The sequence below is a fragment of the Pteropus vampyrus genome, unplaced genomic scaffold, assembly GCF_000151845.1.
Source record: "Pteropus vampyrus isolate Shadow unplaced genomic scaffold, Pvam_2.0 Scaffold36, whole genome shotgun sequence".
NCBI lineage: Eukaryota > Metazoa > Chordata > Mammalia > Chiroptera > Pteropodidae > Pteropus > Pteropus vampyrus.
The window spans coordinates 563,176-575,763 of NW_011888817.1; the positions used below are offsets into that span (position 1 = coordinate 563,176).

A 12,588-nucleotide genomic window follows, 5' to 3' on the forward strand; every position below is an offset into this window, starting at 1 on the left:
GGCACACGGCAGACTTTGGGTTAGAACACAGGCCTGCCAGAGCCACCCTTACCATGTGCTGGGCACCGTTCTAAGTGGTCCCACATAGTAAATGTAAGTGGGTACTGCCCTAATCTCCGTTTTACAGACAAGTCATTGTACTCAGGGGCTCTGCCATACTCCCTTGCCTTTCCAGTATAGATGGAGGTGGAAATGAGAAGAGCTGGCAAAGCCCAGAAGCCTACTGTCCCCAACCTCACTGCAGAAGAGAGGAAAGAAGACCTCCATCTTCTAAGAGACACACCGTGACTGAGAGCATGTCCCCTCAGCCAGTGGCCAGAGTCCTCCCCTCCATCCATTCCTCCCTGCCAAGCTCTGTTTACCAGGATGGTCCTCCTGCCTGGATTCCATCCATGATGAAACTGCCAGAGGGTGTTGGAGACAAAGCTCAGCATTACTGAGGGTTTGCAGGATAAGAGGAAAGTGACGGTAGCTGGGCGTCCCCAGGGGCTTCTAGCTTTATCTCTGTTAGGCCCTGGCAGGGGAAGAGGAGGGAGGGAGAGACCTGAGATTCCTCTGTGGGAGAGTAACTCACTTTTCTCCAGCTGCACCAAGGCAGAACCAAAGCAAGTGGCTTAAACAACTGGATGTCTGTCTCCTGCAGAATGGATACGTGGTGGTAGAGCCAGTCTGTGATAACACAACTACACACAATAACATGGAAAAAGCTCAAAAACATAATGTTGAATGAAAAACGCTGTACAAAATGAAGAAGATATTGCTGTGCCCATTTAAAAATTGTGAGTGAAAACTGTGAGAGAGACTCCGTTTGTATGACCTTCCACCATAGTCAAACTAATCTGTGCTTTTATAAGTCAGGACAGAGGTTCCCCGTTGAGGGGGGTAGTGACTAGATGGGGTTACTAAGAAGGTTTCAGGGGTGCTACTGCTGTTCTCTTTCTCTGCATACCATACCATCATTTCAAGTGTATAATTCAATGTTTTTTTTTTTTTTATATTCAGTTAGGCAATCATCACCACAATCTAATCTTAGAATATTTTCAACATTTTCCCAAAAAGTCCTACCCATTAGCAATCATTCCATAGCCCCCTGTACCACATACTCCCTCTCATCAATCCTGGACAACAACTAATCTCCTTTCTGTCTCTACAGATTTGCCTATTATTTCATATAAGTGGAAATCATTTAGTATGTAGCTTTTTCATATAAATAAAATCATTTATACATATTTCATAGAAACAAAATCATATAATATATGGCCTTCCATGATTGGCTTCTTTTATTTAACGTGATGTTGTCAAGGTTCATCCACGTTATAGCATGTAACAACATTTTATTCCTTTTAGTTGTTGAATAATATTTCATTGTTTAGATATACCGTCATTTTATGTACCTATTCATCAACAGATGGACTTTTTTTGGTTATTATAAATAATGCTGTTGTAAACATCTGTGTGCAGATTTTTTTGGGTGTGGATGCCTGTTTTTATTTCTCTTGGGTATATACTAGGGGTAGAATTACTGGGTCATAAGGTAACTCCATGTTTAACATTGTGAGGGACTGCCAATTGTTTTCCAAGTGGCTGCTCCATTTTGTATTCTGACCAGCAATGTAGAAGCATCCAATTTCTTTGTATCATCATTAACACCAGTTATAAATTTTCTTTTTTTGTGAAGTGGTATCTCATTATGGTTTTGATTTGCATTTTCCTAATGACTAATAACGTTGAACATCTTTTCGTGTGTTTATTGGCCATTTGTTTATCTTCTTTGGAGAAATGCCTAGTCAAATCCTTTGCCTATTTTCAATTGGTTTGTTATCTTATTATTATTGAGTTGTAAGAGTTCTTCACATATTTTGGATAGAAGTCCCTTATCAGACATGATTTGCACATATTTTCTCCCATCATGCGGGTTGTCTTTTCATTTTCTTGATGGTATAATTTGCAGGGAGAAGTTTTAATTTTGATCAAGTTCAGTTTATCCTTTTGGGGAGCGGGTCACTTGTGCTTTTTTTTTGTAGTATCTATTGCCTAAGAAACCATTGTCTAACCTAAGATCGCGAAGATTTACTCCTTTGTTATCTCCTAAGAGTTTTATAGTTTTAACTCTTACGTTTAGTTCTATCATCCCTTTTTGAGTTAACTTTTGTGTATGGTGTGAGGAAGGGGACCCACTTCATTCTTTTGCATGTGGATACACAGTAGTCTCAGCACCGTTTGTTCAAGACTTCTTTCCCTATTGGATTGCCTCGGAACCCTTGTTAAACTGTAATCCATTCTGATTAATTTTTGTACATGATAAGAGGTATGGATAGAAATTATTTTTTCTTTTCTTCCTTCTTTTTCTTTTCTTTTTCTCTTTCTACATTTTTTCTTTTCTTTTTTTTCCTTTCTTCTTCCTTCCTTCCTTCCTTCCCTCCCTCCTTCCTTCCTTCCTTCCTTCCTTCCTTCCTTCCTCCCTCCCTCTCTCCCTCCCTTCCTTCCTTCCTTCCTTCCTTCTTTACTTCCTTTTCCTATCGATGGCCAATTTTTCTAGCACCATTGAAAAACTATTCTCCTCCCATCCCAGAATTGCCTTTGCTCCTTTGTCAAAAATAAAATCCCCATATTTGTGTAGGTCTAATTCTAGATCATGTGTTCTGTTCCACTGATCTCTTTGTCTATCTTTATGCCAAGCCACACCGCCTTGATTATAGTAACTTTATAAGGCTTAAAAATCAGGTAGTGTGAATTTCATTCTTCTTTTTAAAGTTGATTTTTATATTCTAGGTCCTTTTCATTTCCATATGAGTTTTAGGATCAGCTTGGCAATTTCTACAAGAAAAATCTATTTGGATTTTGATTGAGAGCGCACTGACTCTGTAGAGCAAATAGGCAGAACTGACATCTTAACAATATTTAGTCTTCTGATTCATGAACATGATATATCCCTAAAGTTATTTTGGTTTTCCTTGATTTCTTTGAGCATTGCTTTATAGTTGTCATTGTACAAGCCTTTCATATATTTTGTCAGATTTAACACTAAACATTTCGCATTTTTGATATTATTGTAAATGTGTTTTTTCAATTTCCATTTCAAGTTGTTCAATGCTAGATATAAAAATACAATTTATTTTCATGTATTTGCATATTGTATCCTACAACCTTGTTAAATTCAGTTATTAGTTTTAATAGCTTTTTTGTAGGTTCTACAGGATTTTTCACATGGACTATCATGTTTATGCCAATAGAGACAATCTGATTTCTTTTCTAATCTAAATGCCTTTTATTTCTTTTTCGCCTTGTTGTACTGGCTCAAATGTTAAATAGGAGTGGTGAGAATAGCTATCCTTGTCTTGTTCTTAATCTTATGGGGAAAAGCAACCAGCCTTTTATCAATAAGTATGATGCTACCTGCAGGCTTTTTGTAGATGCCATTTTTCAAGCTGAAGAAGTTCCCTTCTATCTCAGTTTGCTTGATTTGTTTGTTTTGTTTTTTTAATCAGGAACGATGTCAGATTTTGTCAAACATATTTTTCGCATTTATTAAAATAATCATATGGTTTTTCTTCTTTAGTCTGTTAAATTAGTCCATGCGTATTACATGGACTAATTTTTAAAACCAGCCTCTCATTCCTGGAATAAATTCCACTTGGTCATGGTGTATTTCCTTTTTATGTATTGTTAGATTCTGTTCGTTAACGTTTTGTTACGAATTTTTGCATCTATGTTCATGAGTGACATTAGTCTGCAGTTTTCTTGCAATGTCTTTATCTGGTTTTGGTATCAGAATAATGGTGGCTTAATTTAGTGAGTTGGGAAACATTTCCTCCACTTAAATTTTCTGAAAGAAATTGGTTTTATAAGCTCTGTTGTGTCCTCCAAAAATTTATATGCTGAAGCCCTTACCCCTAGTATCTCAGAATGTGACTGTGTTTGGAGATAGGGCTTTAAAGGTGATTAAGTTAAAATGGGGCCACAAAGGTAAACCCTAATTTCATCTAACTGGTATCTTAATAAGAAGAGGAAAGTTGGACACACAAAGAGAGAAGAAGAATGTGCAAGCACAGAGGAAAGACCACTTGAGGACGCAGAGAGAAGGTGGCCATTTGCAAGCCAAGGGGATAGGCCTCAAAATGAAATCAAACCTGCCAACACCTTGATCTTGGACTTTGAGCCTCCAGAATTATGAGAAAATAAATGTCTATTGTTTAAGCCACCCAGTCTGTAGTATTTTGTTATGGCAGCCTTAGCAAACTAATACAGTTGGATTATTTCTTCCTTAAGTGTTTGGTCAAATTCAGCAGTGAAGTCATCTCGACTTGGAGCTTGTTTGTGAAAAAGTTTTAAACTACGTATTCAGTTTTTTTAATAGGTGTAAGGCTATTTCCAGTTGAGTGAGTTTGTGTCTTTCTAGGAAATTGATCATTCCATCCAGTCGCTGGCATTGTTTTACATTCATTTTAATACAGAAAATTCCAAATAGGAGAATAAAACCATCGGTTTGCTGTTCAAAAATAACCATTATTAATGTTTTGTTGTATATCTTTCTAGATAAGTTTTACACATTTGCACACAAACTCCTTCATCTTTTCTTTCTGTGTTTTTACAAAATTTCTATTACCCTTCATATCCAGGATTTTGTTTTTTGTTTTCTGTATTGCCAAATCTTTCAAAACATGATTGTAAATGGGTGGTTAATAATTTGCTTAACTAACCCCATAAATTAATTTGCTTCTGATTTGGGGGTGATGCATCATAAAAACAACACAGTCAATATCTTTTTCATCTGTCTCTGGGAGCGACTCAGGTTGTCATCTTGGTTTATAGTTCCAGAAGTGGAATTACTGGGTTGACCAGTTTATTATTGACTTCTGGTATTGAGCACCTGTGTTTGGTAGGGAGAGGGCAGGAAAAGGAAGGAGCTGACTGCCCCCCACCTCGGGGGTTTTCCCTCTGCAGACTAGCCCGACCACCGCAGCCAATGGAATTGCAAGATGAGAACATGACAACAGGGCTGTTCAGAGGTTTGCAGGTTCCCCTGTCCCACTGTGGCCTCCTCGGCATAGATCTAAGTGTCTCCATGTTACCTGCAGATTGGAGGCTGTCTCTTCAGTATGTGGACTGTAGTACTGAGCCTTATATTTCTTGGCTCTTTCTTTTTTGGAGTGCTGTGATATCTCATTGAGACGTGCACGCAGAAATGAAAGCAAAAACTGAAGCCAAGCTTTGTGCAGACAAGTGAAGGCAGAGACCAGCCTTATCCCCCCAGCCCTCTCCGTTCTCAGGGAGCTCCCGGTCTGACAAGGCAGGTGCAACCCCTGTCCTACAGGGAACCCCTGGGCTTTGGAGGGAATAAAGTCCTCTGTTCTCTAGGTCCCCCACAAAACAAAACATGTGTAGGTACCTACAAAGGAATGTATAACCAAGTGCAAATGAACACCTTCCCATGGAGGGATGTATGATTGGATGAAGTAGGGTTTTTCTAGAACTTCTGGGAAAGAGAAGGGCCTGGCTCCACAGAGAGAAAGTTGAGCAGAGGGAGGATGGAGACCGGAAGAAGAGGGGAAGGACAGGTGGGATTGCTGGATAGTTGGTTTCTTCTGTCCCTTGTCGGTAAGTTAGAAGAGAAGGGCCAATGTGAAGGTGGGGGATTATTTGGAGTTTTAATTTCCAAAATTACTCTTCTCTTCCCGCTCCCTTCTTCCCCGTCCCACCTTCCCAGTTTACCTCGAGGCTGGGGAACTGGGCAACAGTCGGATCCTTCACTGAGCACCTGCCCCCACACCCACACAACACGACGCCTGCCATCTGTCAGCACAATCCTCTCGCGGGGAAGCCTGATTATGTGTACTCTGTAGCTGAGGACACAGAGGTCAAGGAAGTGAACTATCCTGCCAGGGTTGCAGAACAAAGACGTGGGGTGGAAGCTCCACCAGAGGGACTACGTCATCCTTCAGGGACTCCAGCCCCCTCTCTTTCTCTCTTGTTCATCTTGCTCACACGCACGCTACCCCCGGACAAAAGGCACGTGGCGCCGACTCCCAGGACATCAGGCTCTCAACCAGAGGTGACTGTGCCCCCCAGGACACATTTGATGATGTCTGGAGACATTTTTCGTTGTCACAACTTGGCGGGGAGGGGGATCCTACTGGGTTTAGTGGTGGAAGTCAGAGATCTGCTGGGCGCTGCCCCACCCCACAGGCATCAGCTACATTACAGTGGTGCCAGGCGGGGAAGTCCCTGCTCCGGGTAGGGCAGGCTCACTTTTCCAGATGCGAGTAGGGGGCTTCCTGTCAGATGCATGTGCCCCTGCCCCTAGAGCCTTAGCCAGATGTGGGCACCAACATGCTTGCAGATGTGGTAGAGAGCTCTCTGCAGATTCCGGACGGAAGCTCTTCCAGATGTGGAGGGAAGCCTTAGGGACATGCAGATAGCCACTTCAACTGTTTTTCAACTAGGCCTCAAATTTTGGGCTTTCGTGTTTGTCTCTGCACCATCAGGTTTAGGAAGAATCCTGCGAGTCAGTCGGTTCAGCCAGAATCTCCATCCTCGATATCTGATCACACCCAATACCTATCCGAAGGGTCTCTCATCCCCCACCCCCACCACAGGTGATGTCTGATCACCCTGGCCTGCCTTCAGCCAGTATCCCCTACCCTGATGTTTCCTCTCAGTAATTTTCCATCCACTGACCCCTGCTCTGCTCCTTGGCCATAAATTCCCACTTTTCCTTGTATTTGAGTTCTATATCTCTCTCCCACTGCAAGACACCATTGTAGTGGCCCCTAAACCTACTGTAATGGCCCCCTTTGAATAAAGTCTGTCTCACCATGCTTTCACAATTGTCATCCAATACTTTTTTCTTTAACATCTTTTTCAGATAGGAGTAGAGAGGACTTTGGACTAATTTCCTTTCAGATGCTTGGGGAGGGGACGACTCCTGGTCAGGTACATAAACACCCACTCTCTCTGCAGGCTGAGCACCCTCAGGGTGGGGACTTCACCAAGCAGCTGTGGGCAGGGCAGAGGCTGTGGTGGTGGGAGGGAGGAGGCGGAGCCTCTTTTTTCTAGGGCATGTGTCACCTGCCTCTTGCCCAGGGGCTTGGCCCCGGCACTACCCTGCCAGTGTAGGAGGCAGTGCGAAGCTGGAGCCTGCTCCTCAGAGCCTTTGGAGCAGATCGCAGACCTTCAGAGCTCTATGTCGCTGGCCCCCCAGAACCCAGAACATGGCAGATGGGGCGCAGGCCAACCCCAAAGGGTTCAGGAAGAAGGTGCTGGTTAGACGTTCCTCTAGGTGGAGGGGCCCAAGTCTCAGGGCCACTTCTCCTTTGAGGACCTCCAGGTATGTGCTCGTTCCCCTGGGATGGAAGGTAGGGAATTGGCTCCTTCAATCCGTTTCTCCAGAAAGGAGAGCTCTGAGTCTCTGAGTGATGGCTGAGAAATGCCATTGCATTTTCAGCACTAGAAGGACCTTAGGGATCATCTAATCAATCTTCTTGAGGCACCCGAGACCCAGAGAAGCTAAGGGGTCTATCCGAAGTCACACAGCATTTTGGAAGCAGAGCCAGGACTAGAACCCAGGGATCTAGGTCTCTTGGCTCCAAGCGCAAGACTCAGCCACCAGGTTGGGTCACATGATTTTCTGGGGCAAATATAGAAGGGGGGTTGGTTCTGATCTGCAAAAGTGACCAGATCCCATGAGACAGTGAGCTTCCTGTCTTGGAAGCTGATGCAGGGAGGGGATGCCCACTCACGGTGGGAAGGAAGGAGGCTCCCAGTGCCTCCTGGCTCCGCCGTCCTGGGGGCTTTGCCTCCAAGAGGTGCAGGGCAGGTGGGAGGCGTTCAGATCTTCCTGAAGGTGCTCGTCACAGGGCTGGGGCAGCAGGAACCAGGGCATCGATGCCGTCTAGGACATCCAGGGACAGCATTGATGGTACCTGTAATGATAATGAGGCCCAGGAAGGGGCAGCAGGCCCAGAACTGCAGGAAGGCGGAAGGGCAGGACTCAGCACCTGGGTTTCTTCCTCTCTCAGATCTAGCCTGGCTACGAAAACGTTCTTCACCGTCGCCATCCTGGCCGGCAGCAGTGAGTAAAGATTTTCTCCTCTTTCTCTCCCTGACCCCCAGCCCTTCTCCCTTGGCCCTGGGTGCCCTGGTTCTCCATCTGTTGACCAGCGGCAAGGTCTCGGGCCTGCCTTTTGTCTCTCTGGGACTCCAGATGCCTGCTCAACCCCCATCAGGCTTCACCCTCTCTCTGGGACTGTTTATTCCTCCAGCCACCTATAAACACGCCATGGGCAGTTGGCATTTACAAGCCTCAGAGGGGCAGGGCTCAGAGCTGAGCAAGCATCGTAAAGTGGTGGTATTTGCTGGGCGTCTGGGCACCCCTGCAAACCCAGGTGTTTGCATATCTAGGAGCGTGTGTTTGTGTATGTGTGGGTATGTAGACAGGAGCTAATGAGTTTGTGTATAGATGGACACATGTGTCTATGTGTGTGCAGGTATGTCTGAGCATATGATGATGTCTCTGTGTGTAACACACGTCAGTAACGTGTAAGTGTGTGTTATGGCGGAGTGTGTATCTAGAGCGTGTATATGAATGTAGGGGTGCATATGTCTGCACGTAGTGTGTGTGGAGCAGTGCTGTTTGTGCAAGTGTACAAGAAGATGATGAAATGAGTCTGGGGACTTCTGACTCAAGCTGGTGACCCCGGGCGTATGGGTCGGGGATAGCCGAGGCCCCTGGCACAAATCTGACGCCCCACACGTCCAGATGTTCTGGGGGCAGGTGCCTCGAGTAGTTGTCAAATGGTCTGGACCTCCTGCTGGCTTTCCATGCAGCCTGTTACATGTCTCCTGAACACAGCCAGGTCTGAGGGAAAGAAAGAAATATTGGAAACGAAATAAAGTTAAATATGGCCAGACATGAGAAACTGTTGATTGTATTCAGGCAAAATGATCTGTTATTTAGAAAATTACCACTTGAGTTCAGCTCCAATCACTGGTTGCGGGCAGAGCCTTCAGCCTGACTGAACAGATTTTGCTTCTTCCACGAGCATGGATGTGGCCTCAGCTTCAGGCCATGGATTCCACTCTGGCTGCTGCATGTGTGTGGGTGTATTTGCGATATGTGAGAGTGAATGTGTGTACTAATGTGTACAAGTGTGTACAGCTGTGTGGGGTGAGTGTGGGTCCCTTCGTGAGGATGAGGTATGTCTGAGTGTGTGTATGAGTGCAATATATAAGTTGTGCTTGAGTGTGTGAGGTATGTGTGGGTGAGTATGTGTATGAGTGTGTGAGGTTGGCAAGATGACACTGTGCCTCTGCCCCCCGGGGTAACATCTGCATAGCTGGTGGTGGGTGCAAAGTGGGAGCAGGGGGCCCTTTCAGGCTGGGGGCACAAGGAGGCCAGGACCTCACACGGGCGGGCCCTCCTCAAGGCTGTCTCAGATTTAGGAATTGAGGCCAACGAGGTTATGCAACCTGCCCACAGCCTCACCATGCTGATGGAGAAACCTGTTTGCAAACCCACTGTCTGACTCCCAAGCTGCTTGGCACACGCATTTTTCTCCAGCACCAAGAAGCCAGCAGAGCAGGAGGAGGCGGGGGAGAGCTAACATTCCCGCGACGCCCCTCCTGGCCCTGTTCTACGCCTTGCAATAGCCATCACCACCAAATCTCCTCTGGGCAGCTCAGAAGACAGGCTCAGGACTACAGGACTCAGGGTTCTCTTTCTCCCTGCCCTGGACCCCGACTTGGAGACTGATATGGCTCTCAACTGGCTTCTTAAAGTCACCTGTCATTCTCCCTACTCCTTCCCTGTGTCCTCTCTTATTTGCTCCTTATTCTCTGTAATGATGAAAATCACGAAGCCAATAGGCAGGACCACTCAGGTGGAGCAGGATCCCGACATCGGCTCTCTGAGGGGGAGGGCAGGCCTGGCCCAGGGTCCCCACCAGCCCCAGGAGGTGGCAGGCGCCATGGAGGGAGCAAGCGCCTGGTGCATGCTGAGACCCCGAGCTGGGCATTGGCCGGGCTGATCGCTGGAGGTCAGGATTGTCGTTCCCATTTTACAGTCCCCAGGGAACTGTAGTTACGGGCCTGAGTCCATCTGACTCCAAATTCTGTGCTCTTCCCACTAAGGCATGTTGAGGTGGTGAGTTCCCCGTCACTAGGTTGTCTTGAGACAACCATGTCTCAAGAAGCAAGTAATTGCAGCCTTTGGAATTCCATCCAGCCTCCAATTTCTGAAATTCTTGGCTCCTCCCTCCCTTGGTACATTTCCTCTTTCAGGCAGTGGAGCAGGATGGGGAACGTAGAGAGAGTAGGGACGGGGCGCTGAAGTGGGCACCTAACCCTACACCCAGCTGGAGGAGCCCAGGGTGGGAAAGGCAGACGGGAGCTGCACTGCGTGGTGGTGGCGTCACAGCTCTGGGGCACAGAAACCTGGGGACGTGTCTGGGCTCTGCCGCTTCCGGTTGTACGATCTTCACTGATCTGGGCCTTAGTTTGCTCCTCTGTAAAATGGGGATGGAGCAGCTCTCCTGCCTGTGTGTGGGGCGGCCCCACCCGAATGAGGACCTGAGTGCCAGGCTTGGCGTTGACTCAGCAGTGAGCCACGAGGAGATGCGGAGGCAGCACAGGCCAGGAGCCCAGCAGGCAGGGAAGCTGGCGGCGGGGCTGTGTTACCGGGGTGAGCTGGCTTCCAGGTGTAAGGAACCTGATTTTGCTGGTATGTGAGACACTGACAGACGGAAAGGAACGTGTGTGTGTGTGTGTGTGTGTGTGTGTGTGTGTCTCTTCATTGAACAACCAGAGCACCCAGTCATTTCTGGATGAATTCTGAGATGTACCAGCCCCAGGACTGTGGACTCTGAGTCCCTGCTGAGGGCAGAGGAGCCAAGCCACGCCAGAAGGGCCCAGAATCAAACTCCTGTGTTCAGAAGGGCACGTGGCATTTGCAGAGCCCCTTACAGTTGCTGGGCACTTGAGTTTTCAGTGCTGGGTCAAAATTCTGTCCCTACCACTTTTCAGCGCATTCTTGGGAAAGTTACTAAGTGCTCTGGGCCTCGGTGTCCTCATCTGTAAAATGGGACAGCTACACCACAATAGCATCTTGAAGGGCTGCAGTGAGCACTCCATGAGTTCATGCAGAGAAGGGGCCTAAGGACAGTGCCTGGCACAGAGAAGTCTTCAGATAGTGACTCTTAGTACCCTCCCAAGGCCACAGGGCTTAATGCAGGAATGTGGGTAATGCTCGGTGCTTTGTGGACCAGCCGCCCGCTGCCCCCTTGACCTGGCTCTGGGGATGGGAGGACAGCCGGTCAGGTGGGGCAGGGAGCTCACAGCACCCCTCGCTTCCCTCGCAGTCTTGCCTGTGGCCTACAGCAGCCTGTTCAACCTGAAGTCCATGGTGGAAACCATCACGGGGAAAAGTGCCATCCTGTCCTTCGTGGGCTACGGCTGCTACTGTGGGCTGGGAGGGCGCGGCCTGCCCATGGATGAAGTGGACTGGTAGGTTCTGGAACTCCTGGGCTTCTGTTAAGACCGGGTGGGAGCAGCAGCAAAGTTCAGATTGATCTCCATCTCTAAAAGGTGGGAGAGGGCCCTTTCCCTAAAGGATGATGCTAGTTTGATGAGTTAGTGACGACGAGCCTGACCTTTGACCTGTGGCCTCTCCAACCATCTTGGACACTTTTTATTGTCCATTTCCAAGGTCAAGGGCTTGGAGGTATTTGAACTCTCACCCTTGCCGGGAAGGAATCTTTGACCTTCTCCCAGACACATGAGTGCAACAGTCACACAGCTTGTGCCGGACAAAGGCAAGGACTGTGAGCCCGGCCTCCATCGGACTGGAGGCTCTAGAGGACGGGGCTGTGTGTATTCCTCCATTAGACTGGGAGTAGCTTATCTAGTGTTCCTATCTCCCCAAAAGCAGCCGGCACCAAGTCTGGTATCACAGGGAGCTTAATAGAAGCATGTTGACTAATTGTCTTCCCTCCATCAGAGGGAATGATGACAGCCACACCGCATTTGCTTCCTGTCACCCACCCCCCAATCCCCAATATCAGTCCTTCAGAACTTTGTCCCTCCCCTGCCATCATGCACAGCCAGGTATGGCCTCGGCGTGTCGTCAGTACCCTCCGACACTGACCTCACCCTAACCCTCCCTTCACCCTGACCACAATGCTGAACCCACTGACCCCTCCCGCAGCTGCAGCCAGGGGGAAAGCTGGAGTCTTGGGCATAGGACAAAGAGGCAAGATAGTGGACAAAAACTTGGGGCACTGGCTGGCTCTGCCTTGCTGTGTGACCTCAGGCAAGTAACTGGCCCTCTCTGGGCCCCAGTTTGAAGGTCTGATCAGTGAAGAAATGAAACGGATGATCAGCGTCTCTGAAGGTGGGAGATGGGCCAAGCCTGGCTATGCGGCCTGCTCTCCTTTCCCCACCCCTAGGTGCTGCCATGCCCATGACTGCTGCTACCAGAAGCTCTTTGACCAGGGCTGTCACACCTACGTGGACAACTATGAATACACCATCGAGAATAATGCTACAATTGTTTGCAGTGAGTCCCTTCCCCGACACCCCTCCCACCCAGGAGAA

At 47.6% G+C, this 12,588-nt stretch overlaps 1 protein-coding gene across 1 annotated transcript in view; it reads left to right on the forward strand.

The window, feature by feature from the left end:
* Positions 1–7,211: 7,211 nt before the first annotated feature.
* The window catches only part of PLA2G2F (phospholipase A2 group IIF), a 7,796-nt gene continuing 2,419 nt past the window's right edge, over positions 7,212–12,588 (forward strand). Inside the window, exons 1-4 of the mRNA XM_011358016.1 lie at positions 7,212–7,327; positions 8,019–8,071; positions 11,355–11,499; positions 12,441–12,550. Of these exons, the coding sequence (XP_011356318.1) occupies positions 7,212–7,327; positions 8,019–8,071; positions 11,355–11,499; positions 12,441–12,550 (424 nt within the window). The remainder of the gene's footprint in view (positions 7,328–8,018; positions 8,072–11,354; positions 11,500–12,440; positions 12,551–12,588) is intronic.